Source organism: Miscanthus floridulus, chromosome 17, assembly GCF_019320115.1.
Source record: "Miscanthus floridulus cultivar M001 chromosome 17, ASM1932011v1, whole genome shotgun sequence".
Taxonomy (NCBI): Eukaryota; Viridiplantae; Streptophyta; class Magnoliopsida; order Poales; family Poaceae; genus Miscanthus; species Miscanthus floridulus.
In genome coordinates, this window is record NC_089596.1 from 66145488 (window position 1) to 66166086 (window position 20599).

The following is a 20599-nucleotide window of genomic DNA, read 5'->3' on the forward strand; positions in this document are numbered from 1 at the left end:
ATTGCCCACCGCACATATTTATAGGCGTCCCTAATGAGCTCCCAAGTTGGAGGCCCATTAGTAACCCTAAGCCTTGTCTAATTTAGATCCAATCTAAATTAGGCTTCCAGCCCCTTAAGCGTGCGACCCTATGGGTTCACGCACACATAGACATGGCCCGAGTACTCCTACTCGGCCATTAGTTGATAGCGGCCTCTAGCAAGGCATGTCAACTCCTATGTGTACGCAAAGATCATATCAGACGAACCACCACAAAACCACATACTTGTTATTCCCTTGCCTCACGATATTTGGTCCAACTCATAGGTTAACACTTAACCCAAGCACGTCCATGCATTTCTTGATCTAATCATTAGAGTGATCCAGTGATATCTCTCTCATATATAGAGAGGGGCAAATTCCATCTTGATTGTCTATGTCTCATAGCATGTTTCCCAACAAACCCAAAAACCACCTTTATAACCACCTTCATCAACTAATAATGTGCTGATCCATTATTCATGTGTGTCCTCACATGAACTCTGACCAGGGACAACATTAGAATAACCATTCAAGTAAAAGAGTTTCACAAACAATTCACATAATTGCTAATCGATACAGGTTGTCTATAATGGAAATTCAATGAACTCATAATATATCATGGATACAAGGCAATATAATCATCTCTATGATTATCTCTAGGGCATACTCCCAACAATCTCCCACTTGCACTAGAGTTAATCTTGAAGATATCTAATACTCATAGCTCTTATGTGCGCCTCGTGCTTAGGCTATGAAAGAGCCTTTGTCAAAGGATCTACAACATTCAAATCTGTGTGTATCTTGCACATCTTGATCTCATCTCGTCTAACGAACTCTCGAATGAGGTGAAATTTCCACAGTACATGTTTGCTCTTTTGGTGATTCCTTGGCTCCTTAGCCTGCGCAATTGCCCCATTGTTGTCACAATGTAGATTCAATGGGCTAGACGCATTCGGAAACACACCAAGTTCAATGAGGAACCTCCTCATCCAAACACCTTCCTTCGTAGCTCCAGAAGCTGCAATGTACTCAGCCTCTGTTGTAGAATCGGTCACCGTCTCCTGCTTGGAACTTTTCCAACTTACAGCACCACCATTTATTGTGAACACAAAACCTGATTGAGACTATGAATCATCTATGTCAGTTTGGAAGCTAGCATTGGTGTAACCATTTACAATGAGCTCCTCCTCACCTCCATAGATTAGGAACACATCTTTAGTCCTTCTCAAGTACTTAAGAATGTTTTTAACAAGTGTCTGGTGACTCTCTCCTGGATCAGCTTGGTACCTACTCGCAACACTTAAAGCATATGAGACATCTGGGTGAGTACATATCATCGCGTACATAATGGAACCAACTGTCGAGGCATATGGAACCTTACTCATGCGCTTCTGCTCATCAGCTGTCAAAGGACACTGTTTATCACTAAAGCGCATACCATGTGACATAGGCAAGAACCCTTTCTTGGACTATTCCATGTTGAATCGTTTCAACACCTTGTCAATGTACGTATCTTGGCTTAATCCTATAAGCATCTTTGATCTATCTCTATAGATCTTGATGCCCAAAATGTATGCTGCTTCTCCTAAATCCTTCATAGAAAAATTATTATTCAGTGAAGTCTTTACGGATTGCAACATAGGAATGTCATTCCCAATCAATAATATGTCATCCACATACAAGATCAGAAATACAATAGCGCTCCCACTTTCCTTCTTGTAAACACAAGGTTCTTCTTCATTCTGATGGAAGCCAAACCCTTTGACCACTTCATCAAAACGAATGTTCCAACTCTGAGATGCTTGCTTTAACCCATAAATGGATTTATGAAGCTTGCAAATTTTTCTAGCATTATTTGGATCAACAAAACCTTCGGGCTATATCATATACACGTCCTCATCCAAATTCCCATTTAGAAAGGCTATTTTAACATTCATCTACCATATCTCATAATCGAAATAAGCAGCTATTGCTAGAATGATCCGGATAGATTTAAGCATCGCTACCAGCGAGAAAGTCTTATTGTAGTCAATTCCTTGAACTTGCCGAAAACCCTTTGCAACAAGTCGAGCTTTATAGATGTGAATGTTTCCATCCATATCCTTTTTTCTTTTTATAGATCCATTTGCACTCTATGGGTCTAACCCCATCAGGCGGGTCAACCAAGTTCCAAACTTGATTATTTCCCATGGAATCTATCTCGAATCTCATGGCACTTTGTCATTTCTTAGAATCTAGGTCCATCATTGCTTCCGCATAAGTCACAGGTTCATCATCGTCTAATAATAACAAATCCCCACGCAACTCATGGATTCTTGCTGACCTTCGTGGTTGTGGCGGTGTTTCTATTGCCACGGGTATCACAACTTGTTCTGCTACATTAGCATCACTCGAAGAGTCCTTCCCAACTAGCTCATCTTGAACTTCTTCAAGATACACCTTCTGTCCACTTTTCTCTCTTCTGAGAAACTCTTTCTCTAAGAAAACACCGTTCCGAGCAACAAACACTTTGCCCTCTAATCGGTTGTAGAAGTAATACCCTAAAGTTTCCTTCGGATATCCCATGAAAAAGCATTTGTCTGATTTGGGTGTTAGTTTATCTATCATAAGTCGTTTGACATAAACTTCACAACCCCAAATTTTTAGAAAAGACAAACTGGGACTCTTACCAGTCCACATCTCATGTGGTGTCTTAACTACTGACTTAGATGGTACCCTATTCAATATGAAAGCGGCTGTTTCTAGAGCGTATCCCCAAAATGATAATGGTAGGTCTGACTGGCTCATCATAGACCAAACCATGTCCAACAAAGTCCGATTACGTCGCTTGGACACGCCATTTCTCTAAGGCATTCCAGGTGGCGTAAGCTATGGAACAATTCGGTGACTCTTTAGATGATTGCTAAACTCGTGGCTCAAATATTCGCCTCCACGATCAGATCGCAAAGCCTTAATTTTCTTGCCACGTTGATTCTCTACTTCACTCTAAAACTCCTTGAACTTTTCAAATGTCTCAGACTTATGTTTCATTAAGTAGACATAGCCATATCTACTAAAGTCATCAGTGAAGGTTATGAAGTATTGGAATCCGCCTCTTGTTGTCGTACTCATTGGTCTGCACACATCAGTATGTATGAGTTCTAGCAAGTCTGCCGCCCTTTCAGGAAAACCTGTGAAAGGCGTCTTGGTCATCTTGCCCAGCAGGCAAGCCTCACATGTCTCGTATGATTCAAAATCAAACGAAGTTAAAAGCCCATCAGAATGGAGCCTCTTCATGCGATTCTCACTTATATGACCTAAATGACAATGCCACATATAGGTAGGACTTAACTCATTAAGCCAAGGCCTTTTAGCACTTATATTATAGACAGGAGCATCTTCAAGATTTTAAATAAATAACCCATTCACAATGGATGCAGAAGCCACAAACATGTCATTTTTAGAGATCACACAACCATTGTCTTTACTCGCAAATGAATAACCATCCTTCATCAAACATGAAGGTGACACAATGTTTCAACTTAAACTAGGAACAAAATAACAATTATTCAACTCCATAATAAATCCTGATAGGTGGTGGAGTTGCATCGTCCCGACATTCAACGCAGCAACTCTTGCATTATTGCCCACGCGGAAATCAACTTCTCCCTTTTCCACGCTTCTACTTCTTATCATTCCCTGCATCATATTGCAAATATGAGCAACTGATCTGGTATCAAATACCCAAGAATTAATATAAGAATTAGCAAGGAAAATGTCTGTAACATAAACAACAAGTGTACAAGCTGTGGGAGTACCTTTACTGCCGCGATCCTTTATGGATTCTAGGTACAGCTTGCAGTTCCTCTTCCAGTGACCTTTCCCATGACAATGAAAGCACTCAGCATCAGCAGGTGGTCTAGCCTTGGGTGTAGGTGGGTTTGGCTTAGAGATCTCATATTTAGCCTTGCCCTTTTTCTTCTTCCAAGAATTGCCCTTCTTCTTAAACTTAGGCTTGTTTTGGATCGCCATCACATGGCTACTGCCAACACCTTTCTTGATATCAGCCTCTGTTGTTTTAAGCATGCCACATAATTCATTCAAGCCCTTCTCCGCCCCATGCATATGGTAGTTCGTGATGAAATTTCCATAGCTGGGCGAAAGAGACATGAGAATAAAATCAGTAGCTAATTCAGGGCCAATTGGGAAGCCCAGCTTCTCCAACCTCTGAGTGTAACCAACCATTTTGATCACATGTGGCCCAACTGCTACACCCTCTGCTAGCTTGGTTTCAGCAAAAGCCTTTGAGACATTGAACCTTTTAGTCCTGGCTTGAGTCTGGAACATATCATTGAGCGCCACAATCATATCATGCGCTGCATGGTTATTGTCAAACTACAACTACAGATCTGGTTCCATACAAGCAAGCATAAGGCAACTCACTTCAAGATCAGCATCACATGCTTTCTTGTAAGCGTTTTTCTCTACAGCTGGTGCATTATCAGCAGGCTCATCTGGTAATGGGATGTCTAGAATTTCTTCCTTTTTCTTAGCCCTGAGAACAATTCTCAGGTTGTGGATCCAATCCGCATAGTTTGTTCCATTCAACTTATCTTTCTCAAGAATTGAACGCAAAGTAAATGGTTGATTGCTAGGTGCCATTTATCTACAACAAAAGTAATGCAAAATACTAAGACAATGTATCCAAGATAGAGTAAACAATATTAAACCTTTAATAGAATCTACTCCCACTAAAATCAATATCCCTCTCTTGAAATTTAGTGATTCAAGACCCACAACTAACAAGTCTACTAGTGAGCTTTAGCATCACCGCTAGAAGACATGGTAGATTGGTAAGCAACTCTTTGCTAATCATATCACATATGACTCTTGTTGTTGGGTAGCATCTCTATGCTTTGGTGCCCAACTACTCATGCTCCAAGGTCCCTAACCGTTAGGATGACCTTGTCCAAGTAACCAACCCTTCTGCTGTAAGTATCCGATATGAACCTGTCTAGTCAAGAAAAATCAGTGGCACCCTAATTTCATAGACCCACCACCGATTGTACAAGACACATGATAGTGCAAGGTTTGGGGAAGCATTTTAACTTAAACATTACCGAGGGATCGTTCTACTTCACCATCGCATGTAGACAAAAAACATTATCGCACATGAAAGTAGAACATAGTAAGAACAACATTAACACAAATATGACATGGTATAGCCCAATGTTCCTTTGGGGATCTCCATCTCCATCGAACTGTTCCTCATGATGATCTCCATCTCCATGATCCATGTATGCCATCCTTCAGTGATGAGTCCACCAAGACTAGCTATCACTAACACAAGGCAGTGAAGAAGATTACATAGTCGCGGATAGGATCATCATAGTTTGGCACGCAGGCCATTACATCAATTTGACAATATCTTAGTGGCTCCAGCCATATTGTCATACTCACGACATGCAAGCCATGAATTAATTACATACATGCATCACATACACATAAGGGCTATACCAGTCATAAATTCCTGCAAAACAGAGTTAACTGATTCCGATGTCTAATCTTAAAACACCGAAAACACCATCTTCCCTGCCGTTTTTCGCAAATCTAATTTCAGCGAAACCGGCAAGGCCAATGAGAATCGGATGTAAATTTTTTTTGTCTACAATTTTCATATAGAATTCGTCTCAATCCGAGGTCGTATGCAAAAGTTATGGCTGTTTTACCGAACAGCACTTTTCTTGCACCCCAGCGCCCGGTAGTAGATCCAATATATCACCATTGCGCATCACATGCACTCGGCACTTAACCTAGGTTTGATTCGATCAATCTGATTGATCTCCATCTTGCCATGACTGGATTTACATTTATCACTTAACTCGGATGGCGGAATTCCGACCGGTATGACTAGATCGTTACAAGACCAACACGGTAAAATCACGAACCATGATCAGAGACTCATCTACAACCGCGCATGTCTCCATACGCACTCATCCGAACCTATAACAATGCAGTAATGGCTCTGATACCACTGAAGGGTTATGAGGATGCTACGCTAGCCAGAAAACAAAAATTTTGACCTCATAAACCAAGATCTACTGCTAGTTATAGATCACAGGATTACCACTAGACGCGCAGGTGCAGCAGAAGCGACTCGATGTAGTCGAACGTGTCGTAGCAGTGCTGTGCAGTTGTGAGGTCATCTGTCTATCTATCCCCTTCATGTGGTTCGTCCTTGTGCTCCAGATGTAGCACCTCCAAGGTATCCACACGTATAGGGAGGAAGCGTTGCACCTCCGGACTGCTAGGTCCGCGAGGAGAAGTAGGCATGGGCGTAGGATGGGCGGCGGCGGCTAACAAAAGGCATGGATCGCTTAGCCCTGTTGCCCACCCCATGAAACATCCTCAATTTTCCGCGAAGGGAAAATCCACAGAATGAATTATAATATGATGAAACCAATAGTCGATTCCATCATATTATCTTATATCAGTCGATATCACAGTCATACATCGTAAGGTTACAAGAATACAAGATATTACATCATTGGGGAACACACCTATTACAGAGTTAATCTAGCGGAAGACTATTGAGTGAAGGCTCCTCCTTCACAGGCATCATCAGAGTTGGCATAGTGCAGCGTAGATTCCATCTTCGAACCAAACTTGAGCGTAGGCACGAGACCTCCTAATCCTTTTAAAGTTAGCTTCTCTGAGAAGCAGGAAATCTGCACACCGCCAGATGTGTGCAGGCCATGGTCAGCACCGATGAGCTTTAGTGGAAAAGATAAACAAGGGATCTGGCGATCCTAATATTTGGCTGTGGTTTGCATCCTTAGCGCATGAGAAGTAAATAACATTTAGTAATATAATAATATCCAATTTTTAACACATTCATCACCACACCATCCTTATCCATCCATATCCATCCACCAACCCATCCCAACCATAACCACACCACCATCACCACATCTCATCTCACACACTCAGGTCGACAGGCCGACTCCCTCTCGGCACTTGTCTCAACGGCCCGCAGCCCCTGGCTCATGGCCGGAAAATACCCCAAACCCTGGAGGGAGAATAGAAGGACTCATCTCCTATCTAGTTTAAGCGAAACCCAGGAAAGGTCCATAGCTGACAAGTCAGCATATGTATCGATCGATCAACCAAACACTCTGCAGAGGTTTTACATACCCACAAGATAGCCATCCTCGACGGTGCCCCGTCTAGGCAGATTCCGGCCGCTTGCTAGCCTAGAACGATGCCACCCTACCTCTCAGCCCTGGTACATCCCAAGTCTAGTCTGGGATGGCTGATACTGTGAGTCGTAGACAGAGCCGGGGCCCTCTGGATGTCAAGAGCCATGTCCACAAGGCCTCCTAAAGTCTCGGAAGGGTGTGGGGGAAACCGCGCGCCCCGTACCTCCTTGCACACGTTCGCCTAGCAGTAGTGGCATTGTTCTACCAAGTAGTCCGACCGTCCCGCACCATATAGGGCGAGTGGGATGTAAAGGATTCCCGGTGAGTCTTAGTACTAGTAAGTCCTTAGGGATTGACCAAGCCAGAATGTCTTCATCAGGGTTTCCATTTTACGTGCCACCACAGCACCCCCACCCTGGGCTCCACCTCTCTGAGGTTCACACCCAAGGCCACCTCCAATTACCATTTACCCGCCACAGGTATTCCATATCCAAGTGCCCAGGTAGCACCACATGGCAAGACTCGCCCCAGGCTCGTCGTTATCCCAGCTCGGTCGACACAACCCTCACTCTCCACGCACCCAAGACACACGCAGCACGCTCACACACCACCAAGTCCGGCACCCATAGCCAAACCATTCCCAGGGGGTTCACCACCAGCATCACATCCCCGATATAATGCGAAGTGGAGTTAATAATAAGTATAGTGGTGTAATATGCAAGCAAGCAGGCAAGTAAGCATATATAAGCGAGCGAATGCGCAAAGCAGGGTGACGTGGTAGAGTGGGTTGCATCAGGGTAATAATGGCTCAGGTAGTAGCATGCATCAAAGTACTATCAAAGGAATAATTATAAAGCGCTAGCAGTTCTAGATATTATGCAATGTCTAATAGGATTCTCTAAAAGAGGGTGCTGCCATGACACCTGCGATGTCGAGGTAGTAGTGGTACAAATCTTCGTTAGTTGATGTAGTCGATCGGCAAGGTCTCCTCTTCGTAGGGTCCTGTCGTCGATCACATCCTCCTTCTCCATCGGGTTCCGATCCAACGTTGTCCTCGAGGCAATTACCTCCAAAACTCACTCAAGGCAAGAGAACAAACAATATTTCAAAAAGGCGACAAAACCCAGAAGGAACACAAAGAGGAAATGACTTGGCCCACTCGGCTGATGTTCGATCCATGGGCCAAGGAAACACGAGTGGTGGTATGCTAAGCACAAGCTTAAGTCATGGCCAAGCCAGTATGGCTTTACGATAAATGGTTTAAGCTAGAGCTTATCCAGAGCAAACACCACGGCTCATGATCTTTCGATCCGGTGTCATTGAATTGACAGGGATTGGAAGTCGGGCCCCAAGAAAGAGGAACGACGGGGTTCGGCTCTTATAGTCTTATCCCGCAAGTCACTATTGGATGCAAGAAGTGGACAAGAACGAATAACACTATTGTGTCATGGCTCCAATGTACTTCGGCTCGTCTGCAATGGTAGAATGCGGTAGCGCAAAGAGATTGGACAGCAACGGGTTCTCTCGATCCACACGACATAATAACTTCGGGAGCCGAGAAGAGAGTCGCTCAGCACGACAAAAGATGCGGGGATTAGCTAGGCACATCCATGTCATGTTCTCAGTCACATCTTCGAGAAAGATGGTTTTAGACGGTCGATCGGGTCGACTCGCACGGGTCCGAGGTATGACATAGACCATAGCTTCGCTAACCCAAGGAGAATAGTCCGGTCTTTGATCCAATCATCATGGGCAAGACGGAATCGAACAGAGCGGGCTAACGGTGCAACAAGAGCAAGAACAACCAGGGACAAGGTCTACTTCTTCCAACACTCGCGCCACGACAAAAGACGGGGTATTGGAAGGAAGCAACAAAACACCAGGTGCGCAAACCACTCGTAGGGTACCCGACTTAGGTGCACTGGCACTAGGGTATCTCTCGAATTCGAAGCGGTGCGGTTGTCACCGCGAGAATCAGAGAAACGTGATGGTCAAACGGGGTACAAGCATACAAGGGCTTGAGCACGAAGAGGCAAGTAAAAGCAAAAGAGTGGCGTAGATCCATGGTCATGGCGAGGCGAACTCGCGGCCACAGGCTATGCCAATGAGTTGGCATCCATCGTTCCACGATTGTTTACTCCTAGGTTATCTCCCACAGAACTTGGTCACGAAGGGCTCAAAATATGAGGGTAGTATCCGCATCGATATCGCTATCGATATTGAATCCATCACGACCACGTCCTAGGGCCAAAAACAGGAGCTAACACTCGTGGTACTATGAAGTCAACTAAAAAGCGAGGAGTCGAGTTACACTCGGCATCACGGTCACGGCGAGACAGATCCCGCGATCGTAACGTCCGAACAAGGTATGATCCCTCAGCCGACTCGAAGGCTCGGCACGCAGGCAACAACACCAACAACAGCGATAAGAACCAAACACGACCGAAAGACGCAACAACTCGACACGACTGCGGAGTAGCACATTCCATAGCTGGGAGATGGATAGATCCTGTAAGACAGTCATGGACAGATAGGTTGTAAGAATAGGGCCCATCAAGGTAGATTCCCGAATACGGAAAGATAAGAGATGGGGCTTCCCATGGTCTCGATAAGACATACGACTAGGGTTCATGGTCCAGAGGTTACGTCTCGTAGTAGATAGGGTCATGGTGGTCTCGGCAAGCGAGACCATGTGGTCTCGGCAATGGTGGTCGGTGAGATCGCTGAAGTGGTCGGAAAGATCACCATCGTGGTCGGAAAGATCACCGTCGTGGTCGGAGGGATCGCGGAGGTGGTCAGAGTGGTCGCCAACGTGGTCGGAGAGATTGCCGAAGTGGTCAGAAGGGTTGTGGCTTCTCGGTGCACTCGAGCTCATGGTGGTCACAAAGGGGCGAGCTAGGCCTCACATGAGCGTGTAGCGGTGGCAACAGTGCACTATGGTTGGGCATCCAAGGTCATGGCATGGTGGTCTCGACAACGGTGGTCTCGGCAAGTGAGGCTGTGGTGGTCCCTACAAGCGAGGCGGAGTCACGGTGGTCTCTGCAATGGTGAAGTTGGCCAGGGGCAGTTGTAACTTGTCCCGGAGGGTTGTGGCTTCTTCTGGCCAGCTGAGGCCAGCTACGGCCTGCTATGGCTAGCTGTGGCTTGCTACGGCTCGCTGTGGCTGGCTATGGCTAGCTACAAGTGGCTAAGGTTGGCCAGAGGCTGGCTACGGCTTGGCCGGGCATGGCTAAGAGCGTCGAGTCAGTGGCTTAGTCATAGTTCATGGTCGAGGGGTGCTTGGAATCATATGGTGGCATCCCAGGGCACCGTACGTGTCTTGCGCGAACGGTGTGAGCGCAAGTAAAGAGTGGGCTCTTCAGTTTTGAGGGGTCAAAAGTACTTAAGGGTTGGTCCACTTTGTAGGGTTCGGTTTTAGAAAGATCACTAAACTAGTTTCACAATTTTCCGATGCCATTTGAATTTAATATGAATTTTCAAAGCCTGGATTGGTTCCTAAAAAGAAAAGGGCCGCCTGTTCCAATTGGGCCGCTACTGTGCTGGCTCAGAGGCGCAGTGGGCCTGGTGTCTTGCTCGAGGCCGAATTGGGCTTAGTGCAGCCGGCCGGCCCACGTGTAAGAAGACAGAGGGGAGGCCACGGGCCAGTGCTGGGCTGGTGTTTTCGGTTAGCAAGCCGTCTAGTTGGACTTCTTGCCTTTGGAGGGGGCTATGCCGGCCAGGCCAAATCAGCAGCGGCTGGCGATGTCGTTGTCTATGCGCGTGCAGGGTCACGACGAGGTCTGCCGACGGCGTGACATTGAGGCGAGGCGGAGCCTTGTCCGGTGAAGGCAGGGGCTGTGCGGGCCTTGGCAGGGCAGGGGTCGGCTGAGCTCACAATGGTGAGGCCGCGATGGCGGTGCTAGGCCGTGGTCGTGAGGGCGAGGTGGTGTGTGTGTGCAGGCGTGGTCATGGCCACAATGAGGTTCGCCGACGGCGTGGCGACTAGGAAAGATGGGGCCTCGGGTCTACGCGGGCGCGTGTAAGAGCTCGCGACCAGCGACGGCAGTGGCAGCAAACGACGAGGCGTCGGCGAGGGTGTTTCTTGACATCGCATCCCCGCGACGTGAGGTGACTGGAGAGGGCAGGGGCATCTCCGCTACGGGGGCGACATGGGAGCACGTGACTCCGGCGAGGCGGGGATGGGCGTCGGCTCCCGGGCTTAGCTCAGACATCCAGCCAGCGCATGGTATGTCTCACGTCGAGGCAGGGCTGGTCCAGGGGCTCGCATTGCTCCTACTATCTCAGGGCGGCCGGAACACAGTGGCGATGGTCGACGGGGCATGGTCTTGACCATGACGGTCATGGCGGTCAGGGTGATCACGCCGGCGTTCTTCAACGCCGTATGTCGATTTGGATTGGCTGGTCAACTGCTCATGCGTGCTCGTGATGTGAGTGTCCAGGAGCAGAAGAGCTCCACCTTCGCTTCCCCTCGGCATGGGAGCGCGCGGCACCACGGCGGGTCTTGGTATTCACGGCGAGCAAGGGATTGCAGTGACTCACTGTTGGTGGCGGCGAGGAGAGGATGGCGGTGCAGGGCGAGGTGCTACCGTGGCGAGGCGACGAGGTGACGGCTGGCGGCGGCTTGACGTGCAGTACGGCGAGGACGTGACCACGGCGGTTGCGGCTTCATCGAAGACCGTCGAGGCACGGGCGATGTCGCACTGTGACGAGGAGGAGACAGCACGGTGGCTGGCCGGAGGGCGCGGTCGTAGTGCTGTGGCTCCGCCTCGGTGCACAGGTCGGTGCAGCGTAGAGCGGGTTGTGGTGGCGTTGATGGTGGCGACGCCGGGGGTGCTCCGGCTCGGCGACGGCTCATGGTGGCGGCGTCGCAGTGCAAGCGTGCGGCTCCAAGATGACCCGAGCTTGGTGCAAGGCGGTTCCACGGCGACAGCGACGTCGTGCACCTGCCGCCAGGGCGTGGCGTCAGCCCGAACGGCTCCTCGGGTTTTTGCTGCGGCGCGCTGGCGGCTGTGTGGAGGAAGGGTGAGGGCGAGGCGGCGGGCATGGCTCTTATAGCTCTCGGGCTAGGGTTCGCGGAGGCCGGGGCATGCTACGGGTGGCGGTGATCTTCGGGGTGCGGCCGGGCGGACGCGTGGCGCCCATCCACGAAGCGGGGTAGGTGAGCAGAGCTGGGAAGCTTCTGGAGTGCTCCAGAACGGGCGCCGGGCTCGCCAGCTTGCGGTACAGTTCGAGGGCATCTACGGCTTGCGATGCGGGTCCATGTCCTGGTGGCGTCGCGGCAGGTCTGTTCGTTCTAGGCGGGGTCCGCGGCTGGGCTCTCGTCACGCGAGGCAGGCTCCAGGGCGGGGTGCAAGGAGCATCCGAGGGCGACGCGGTGGCCTGCTTCCTTGCTCTGGACGCCAGCGGAAAAGAGGAAAAGCGCTAGACAGAAAAGGTAGACGGAGGCTTCGGTTCCTTCTGTAGTGTGGCTGACGTGCGGGACCCACGGGTGAAGGAACAGGGCCATGCAGTTCGGCGTCGCGTGCTGCGTTCGTGGGACGCAGGGAAGGAAGCTGGGCTGTGCGCACGCACATGCGGACTACGGGCGAACGCAAGCACGAGCTGGGCCGCGTTGCTAGCTGGGTCACAGTGCTACACGAGATGGGCCTTGCGATTGGGCACTAGTTCGTATATATGTCTACATACATGTATAGAGTGCTTGCATGGCCGTGTATACAGAGGAAGCAAGGAGCTCACGTGATTAGAGGATTGGGTAGCGGTTTGCTGTGGCTAGCCGTGATGGTGATGGGCCGGAAGGGAAGCTGGGCTTCGGTACTTGCTATTGGGCACTGGCATGTATACATGTATATACACGTATAGAGCCTAGCATGGCAGTGCACGTTGCTGCCTACAGCTTGCATGTACCTTGCGTGTTCCTAGTTTTAGGAGAACTAGAGAAGTAGCAGGATGCTCACGTGATAAGTACATGAGCACAGTGGCATGCATATATGTTTGTGCATGAGCTAGGTAGGAAACAAGGAGGGGTTGAGGGGAAAAGAAAAGGATTTTCCCCCCCTCTATGAATTATGGCTTATGGAATTTTTGGAAGGGATTCCGAGGAAGGTCGGGAGGGACTCGGAAGAGGTGTGAGAATGGACAAGAGAGTTGCTACGGATTATGCTCTCCAACACAAAAATCTAAACCGACTAAAGAACACTGGCAAACCTCTACGAGCATTTCTACATGATTGCAACAATTTATTTATAAATTGTTCTTAGTTTGACCTAGCAACTACATGCTTCACACATTGCAGGAAAAATTTTAAAAAGGTTCATATTTTTGGCTTCTCCAAAAACCCGGGTTGTTACACCCCACATATTTATAGGCGTCCCTAATGAGCTCCTGAGTTGGAGGCCCATTAGTAACCCTAAGCCTTGTCTAATTCGGATCCAATCCGAATTAGGCTTCCAGCCCCTTAAGCGTGCGACCCTATGGGTTCACGCACACATAGACATGGTCCAAGTACTCCTACTCGGCCATTAGTTGATAGCGGCCTCTAGCAAGGCATGTCAACTCCTATGTGTACGCAAAGATCATATCAGACGAACCACCATAAAACCACATACTTGTTATTCCCTTGTCTCACGATATTTGGTCCAACTCATAGGTTAACACTTAACCCATGCACGGCCATGCATTTCTTGATCTAATCATTAGAGTGATCCAGTGATATCTCTCTCATATATAGAGAGGGGCAAATTCCATCTTGATTGTCTATGTCTCAGAGCATGTTTCCTGACAAACCCGAAAACCACCTTTATAACTACCCTGTTACGGAGTAGCGTTTGATAGTCCCTGAGTAGGTCGTTTCACATCTTGAATACATACAACAATCTCAGGTCTAAGGACATAACGTACATGATGTGAATAGAGATAATAACAACATCTCACGTTGGGTCAGTCCAGCCCCATGTCATACATATGCCCACATTATTAGTTTGACATCTCCATGTCTATGACTTGTGAAACATAGTCATCAACTAATAATATGCTGATCCATTATTCATGTGTGTCCTCACACGAACTCTGACCAGGGACAACATTAGAATAACCATTTAAGTAAAAGAGTTTCATTAACAATTCACATAATTGCTAATCGATACAGGTTGTCTATAATGGAAATTCAATGAACTCATAATATATCATGGATACAAGGCAATATAATCATCTCTATGATTATCTCTAGGGCATACTCCCAACAGCGAGGAGAGAGCTTTTGCGCAATGCAGGTGAGGCCAGGCTTTATGTATACATAGGGACGCTAGGGCTTCTAAGGCAAGATACTCCATAAATATTTATTTATACACATGGATGCTAAGGCTTCTAAGGCAAGATACTCCGTGAAGATTTATCTTTCCTAGAGGTGGGTGCCATCGCGCTCCCTCTGGAATCGCAACTGTATTACACCAGCAGTTGCAAAAATAGAGCATGTCTCCTCCATTTACACTGATGAGATAGCATGAGTGTCGGCACGACGACATCAATTGTGCGGCCGACGAACTTTCTGGCGTGCACAGTAAAATTTCATAGTTTGTGATCGACTACACTCACTCATCATTTCATCCAATATTATTGTTACTAGTAGTAGGGGCGTGGTCACATGACCGTGTTCTCCTTGGCTTTTAATTTAATAATTCCTAAAAGAAAGTAACGTTTTTCATAATCTATGACATGAGGCTAGGAGTACATTTGCACAAATGTGTACGACACATATACTATCCGACGTGTTCAAATATAAGGCGGCAGGACTTTCTTGCGTGTGCAATAGAATTTTTGACACCTATGACTCATTTGTTCTACATTAGGCCAGGCTTGCTCCTCTCAAAGAAACTTTGCATGGTTGTCGAGAGCGAAGTGAATGTAGGATGAAAGCTAGACAGGAGTGAAAATTTAAGAGATTTTGACCACCATGACACGGTTGAGACTTGAAAGCCTGATGTGGTTGTGATAGGTCTTTTCACTCCTATCCAGGTAGTCACAACAGTCGAGGGGCAGACAGAAGAGTGAAGAGGAGTTGCTTTGGTAAGCAATTTCTCTTTTGAAGAGACATGCAGTGGCTAGCTAGAGATGGGTACACTTACTATCCGACGAAGGATCCAATGGACAACGGGAGATTTTCTGGCGTGTGCAGTAAAAATGCAACATCTATGCCTCCTCCATTGTGCATTAGATCGAGCTGAGACTTGTTTAGATGAAGTCCTTGCTGGGTAGCTATTATAAGTTCAACAATTTTTATCAGACACATGCAAATAAGACGAGTTGGGTTCATGACGGATCAGAGCCACTCATTTTGAGCATGACCAGAGCAACTCATTACTACTACCACTACTGATATGTGTTTGGTTCACCAAACTGAGGCACAAAGCAACCATTGCGCATTTGGCAAGATTGAGATGTGTTCGACCTGGTCTGATTTTACAATGCTTGGACTATCACATGTTCAACGAGATAATGGTAAATGTTCCTTTGTCAACGAAAATGTTTGCACAAATACATACGACACGAATACTATCCGACGCGTTCAAATATATGGCAGCAGGACTTTCTGGTTGCTGAGACTTGTCCTCTCAAAGAAACCTTGCATGGTTTGCCGAGAGCTAAGTGAATGCAGGATGAAAGATGGATAGGAGTGAAAATTTAAGAGATTTTGACCACCACGACACTGTTGAGACTTGAAAGCCTAGTGCGATTGTGATAGGTCTTTTCACTCCAATCCAAGTAGTCACAATAGTCGAGGGGTAGACAGAAGAGTGAAGAGGAGTTGCTTTGGAAAGCAATTTCTCTTTTGAAGAGACATGCAGCGACTAGCTAGAGATGGGTACACTTACTATCCAATGAAAGATCCAATGTACAGCAGGGGGACTTTCTGGCGTGTGCAATAAAAATGCAACATCTATACCTCCTCCATTGTGCATTAGATCGAGCCAAAACTTGTTCAGATGAACTCCACACTACATAGCTATTATAAGTTAAACAATTTTTATCAGACACATGCAAATAAGACGAGTTGGGTTCATGACGGATCAAAGCCACTCATTTTGAGCATGATCAGAGCGACTCATGACTACTACCACTACTGATACGTGTTTGGTTCACCAAACCGAGGCACAAAGCAACCATTGAGCGGTTGGCAAGAGTGAGATGTGTCTGGCCTGGTCAGATTTACAATGCTCGATTATCACGTATTCAACGAGATAATGGTAAATGTTCCTTTGTGAACGAAAATGTTTGCACAAATGCGTATGACATGAATATTATCCGATGCGTTCAAATAAACGGCGGCAAGGACTTTCTGGTTGCCAAGACTTGCTCCTCTCAAAGAAACCTTGTGCGGTTGCTGAGAGCGAAAGTGAATGCATGATCAAAACTAGACAAAAGTGAATTGACCACCATGACATGGTTGAGACTTGAAAGCCTGGTGCGGTGGTGATATGTCTTTTCACCCCTCATGGGCTATTGCACTTCCTCGAGAACCTCAACCTAGTTGTACCACAGAAGGTGTGTTTGACCGAAGATGCAGGAGTATTGATGTTCCCAAGCATACACTGATGAAAACAGAACATGTCTCCTCCATTTATGCCGATGAGACGGCAGTCGGTCTCGGCCTTGGTTTTTACTATACATGTTAGCTCCTCCATTGATGCCCCAACACTATGTTCACTCCTTGCATTTGGGACAACACTAGAAACACAGAAAAAGAAAGCCAACCCCCCACGAGAGGAGAATGAGAATAGGGACATACCAGCAAGGATTCCTCAAGACTATCAAGTTCTCTAGTTGGCATGGCGAGGCTGCAACAAGACATGGTAGGATCGAGCCAGAGTGACCTAGAGTGCATGAAGATCCTTCTTCCTGGATTGTATGCAGAAATATTGGTAAGTGCCCATTTTCTATGTGCTGAATCCGATCTACTAGGGGTTTGCCTTTGGGAATGAACTTGTCCCTCTATCTAGCTATGTTGATCGTTGCGCATGCAGAACTACTAGCTGCAATGGCTCGGGTCGTTGGGGTCGCTGAAAACTCGAGCTTTGTCTAGACGATGAGCAGAGCCTAACCTAGTGGAAGGTGGAGGTGTTCCCCGATGACGGTCACCTATACCTCCGCCGAGGATGGAAGCACTTTGCCCACACCCTCGACCTCCAAGATGAGTTCTCTCTTGTATTGCAGTATGATGGCCGATCATAGATTAACCTTAAGGTCTTTGACCTTACCACCTGCCGCAAGCAGTATCCGCATGTCTTTGAGGCCAGCGATAGCCAATTCTCCCTATCATTGCGGAGCCGAGGAGTTTTGTAGTGATCCTGAAGAAGTACCACCTCAAAGCGAAGTATCTGGTAAGCACTCGCGTGAGACGCAGAACATACCGATGTCACAAGTTACTAGTGTCATCTTTCTCATCAATCTTTTTTTGTGCGAGGCGAAGAACGTGTCAGTGGACTTCGAGGTAGCGCACAAGCTACTAGCAATGAGAAGCCGTCTATAGAAGGTTGGGCAGTCCTAGTTCATGGGCTTAGAGAGGACCTACATGAACAACAAAGTGCGCATGTAGTTCAAGTACGGGTGGGACGAGTTCTATGCAAGCAACCACCTCAACTGTCGGCGACACCTGCTTCTTCAGCATGATCTGGGAGGCCACCTATAGCGATGATGAGGATGAGGAATGGGAGGAAGGAGTAGGAGTATGATGAAGCTAAGCTCATGGTGGAGGTGCGCAAGACTGAACGGTGGATGGTTGCGGTGAACTCGGTTGTCGAATGCTAATGGCGCAGCGGTTGCCGATGCAGGTGGTGCCACGGTTGTCGATGCTGAATGGCGCTGCTGATTGCCAATGAGGATGCCATGCCCATTGCTAGTCGTCGATTACAGGTGACCCGTGCCATTTGTCTCTAGGGGCCTGGCATTGTGGTCCTAGCCATTCTGCTCCGCTGGGCATGCATCGAGTGTCTCCATGTTCGACGGTGCCGACAACGATGACTAGTGGTCCAGTAGTTCCTTGTTAAAGTGTACTGGTGAAAACATGCACAAAAATTACGACATTGTGCTACCATGAAAGCATGCGGCTTGGCCTAACGTTTGGAACGGGTTTGTCGATGGTGTCATCATTCCTTACCTGAAGCCTAGACTTGGAAATGCCCGCAACAAGCCACTATTAGGAAGAATGACAGCTACGGACGCGTGGGTTGACCACCTAATGAGGTGGACGTCTGAGATTTTGCCCTAGAAAATGGTTGACCTACTACAGGGTGAGATCCCTAGAAAAGATTGGCAGGGTGCTCTGTGCAGGTGGTCCTTCATGGTAGATTGCGACGACTAGGATGGTGCTGTAGTATGAGCTCACTTTTGGTGGGACTGGTTGGTGGACGCCATTCGTCGACAAGCTCGTTGTACCATGCTTGGCATCCCAATTCATTGCCATTAGTGTTGTCCCACTGAATGAAGGGTACAATGTGTTCCACATGCTCCTCACCAGGTGGAAGCTAATCGTATCGCTAGAGTCAATGATGAAGAAGTTCTGAGGTGCTTCATGGATAAATGGACCGACGGGCTGTGTCGCTGGATGTTTAATGCGCACCCACAAAGGAGGAGGCCATGGCCTAGTGCTAGGAGTGGATGCGGCTCCTGATGCCAGATCTGCTTGCCAACTGATAGTGAAATGCATAATGGCCTCCAACTAATCCACGAAACATATGAAATACCATAGGTAACTTAGTAATTTATTAGTGTATTTCTGTTCTGAATGCTTCCACCTGCGTTAGGCATTGTAAATGTTAATCATCAACATAATGTGTATTATTCTTTTCTGAATTCACACACAAGAAAGTCCGACGCTATGTGATTGTAACGCGCCGGACAATATCTATTACTCTTTTCTAAATGCGCATCACAAGATTTGATTGCGCATGAAAGAAAGTCCCCTACTCTATGATTGTAATGTGTTGGACAATAGATTTTGTGTCTAGGGTGACTCCTCAACTTACAATGGGGTTGTTCGACATTGTAGTTCTCACTTAAGAGGAACAGCTCGAGTTGCAATGAGGTAGTCAGACTAGATAGATGTCACTGATACCAGCAACAAGACTCGACCACGGACACAAACTCAACAACACGAATCTGAAACAAAATTGCAAAGGCACAAAGGGCGATAGGACAGCAGAAATTGAAATATTTTTGGGACTTTTTGTGGACTCTAGGTAATTAACAAATATGAATCTAAGGCAAATGAGATTATACCTCACGGTAAACCTGAAATATCTGATACCAATTGATAAGTACAGGCCCGATCTTCCGAGAGGTAGCCAGTAAGTTCGATTTGTGGAGATCTCGATGTTAGCGATCCGGCTTCAAATCAGACGTGATTCAAACCCTACAACCATTACACCACTGCTCCATTGGTTATCAACCAAGCACAACTTGATTGACCTCGCCAAGAAGGCTTTTCCTGCAAGCGAATCGAAGAGCACAAGCAAGAAGGTAAAACACGCAATCTGAAATTGCAAATATGAATGATGTGAATATCAATAGAGGATTCAAGAACTCGGTTCCAAAGGACTAATCGACACAGTGGAGGAGATCAAGAATGGGGGCCCTGGATCACTGTAAAAGGATTTGTCACCATAGTTACAATGAACGATTCAGTTTCTCGATGGAAAACTAAACTCTAAACAAAAACCCAATTGTGTAGCAGCAGCGGCGGCTGTGTTTATAGTCTAAGACTCAACCTAGGGTTGGGGATGGCCAGGGGTTGGGCGCCCACAACTTGGGCTTAAGGCCCGACACGATACATGGCCAAGTTGGCCCAAATAGGTGATGCAGCACCTTGCCGTGGTCACACAGAATGATCCACGGACCTTCTGGAGCTGGGACCTAGATCCAAAACAATGGCGTCATTGTCCCCTTTCCAACGCATCCAAGAATGGCCCGTTTCGATGTCGTATGAGAAAGTTATGACCGAAACAGTGACGACATGTCTGCTGAATCCGAGGGCGACGTGGCAGCTGAGTTGGGAACGAATTGAAACTTGGGGAAGACCATGGCGTCGGTGTGTCCAGCGTGGCGATGTCCTCATCAGAATCAAGGTGACTACACACCTGAAGGATGTGGTGATGACAACAAAGCAGTCATCGAAGACATGACAGTGCTGTTGAGGTCAAAATTGCCTAGTGAGTGTGAGTGCATCTCGCCTGGTGAGTACACTAAATCTCATCGTCTGAATCTAATGTCTCATCATGCTTAGTGAAGTGGTTACCTAGACGAATGGTGGACTCTCCGGTCTGCTGAACTAAAGTAGTAGTGTCAGACCCTGGGGTCGACTTAGCTCTATTAATGGTAGGATTAGTAGGCTCGGTGGTCGCATTAGGCTC

General features: G+C 47.3%; 1 protein-coding gene across 1 annotated transcript; it reads right to left on the reverse strand.

Moving 5' to 3' along the window:
• Positions 1-11781: 11781 nt before the first annotated feature.
• On the reverse strand, positions 11782-12243 carry LOC136515725 (uncharacterized). The gene has a single exon (XM_066509240.1). The coding sequence runs from the start codon at positions 12241-12243 to the stop codon at positions 11782-11784; it is 462 nt and encodes a 153-aa protein (XP_066365337.1).
• Positions 12244-20599: the final 8356 nt, after the last annotated feature.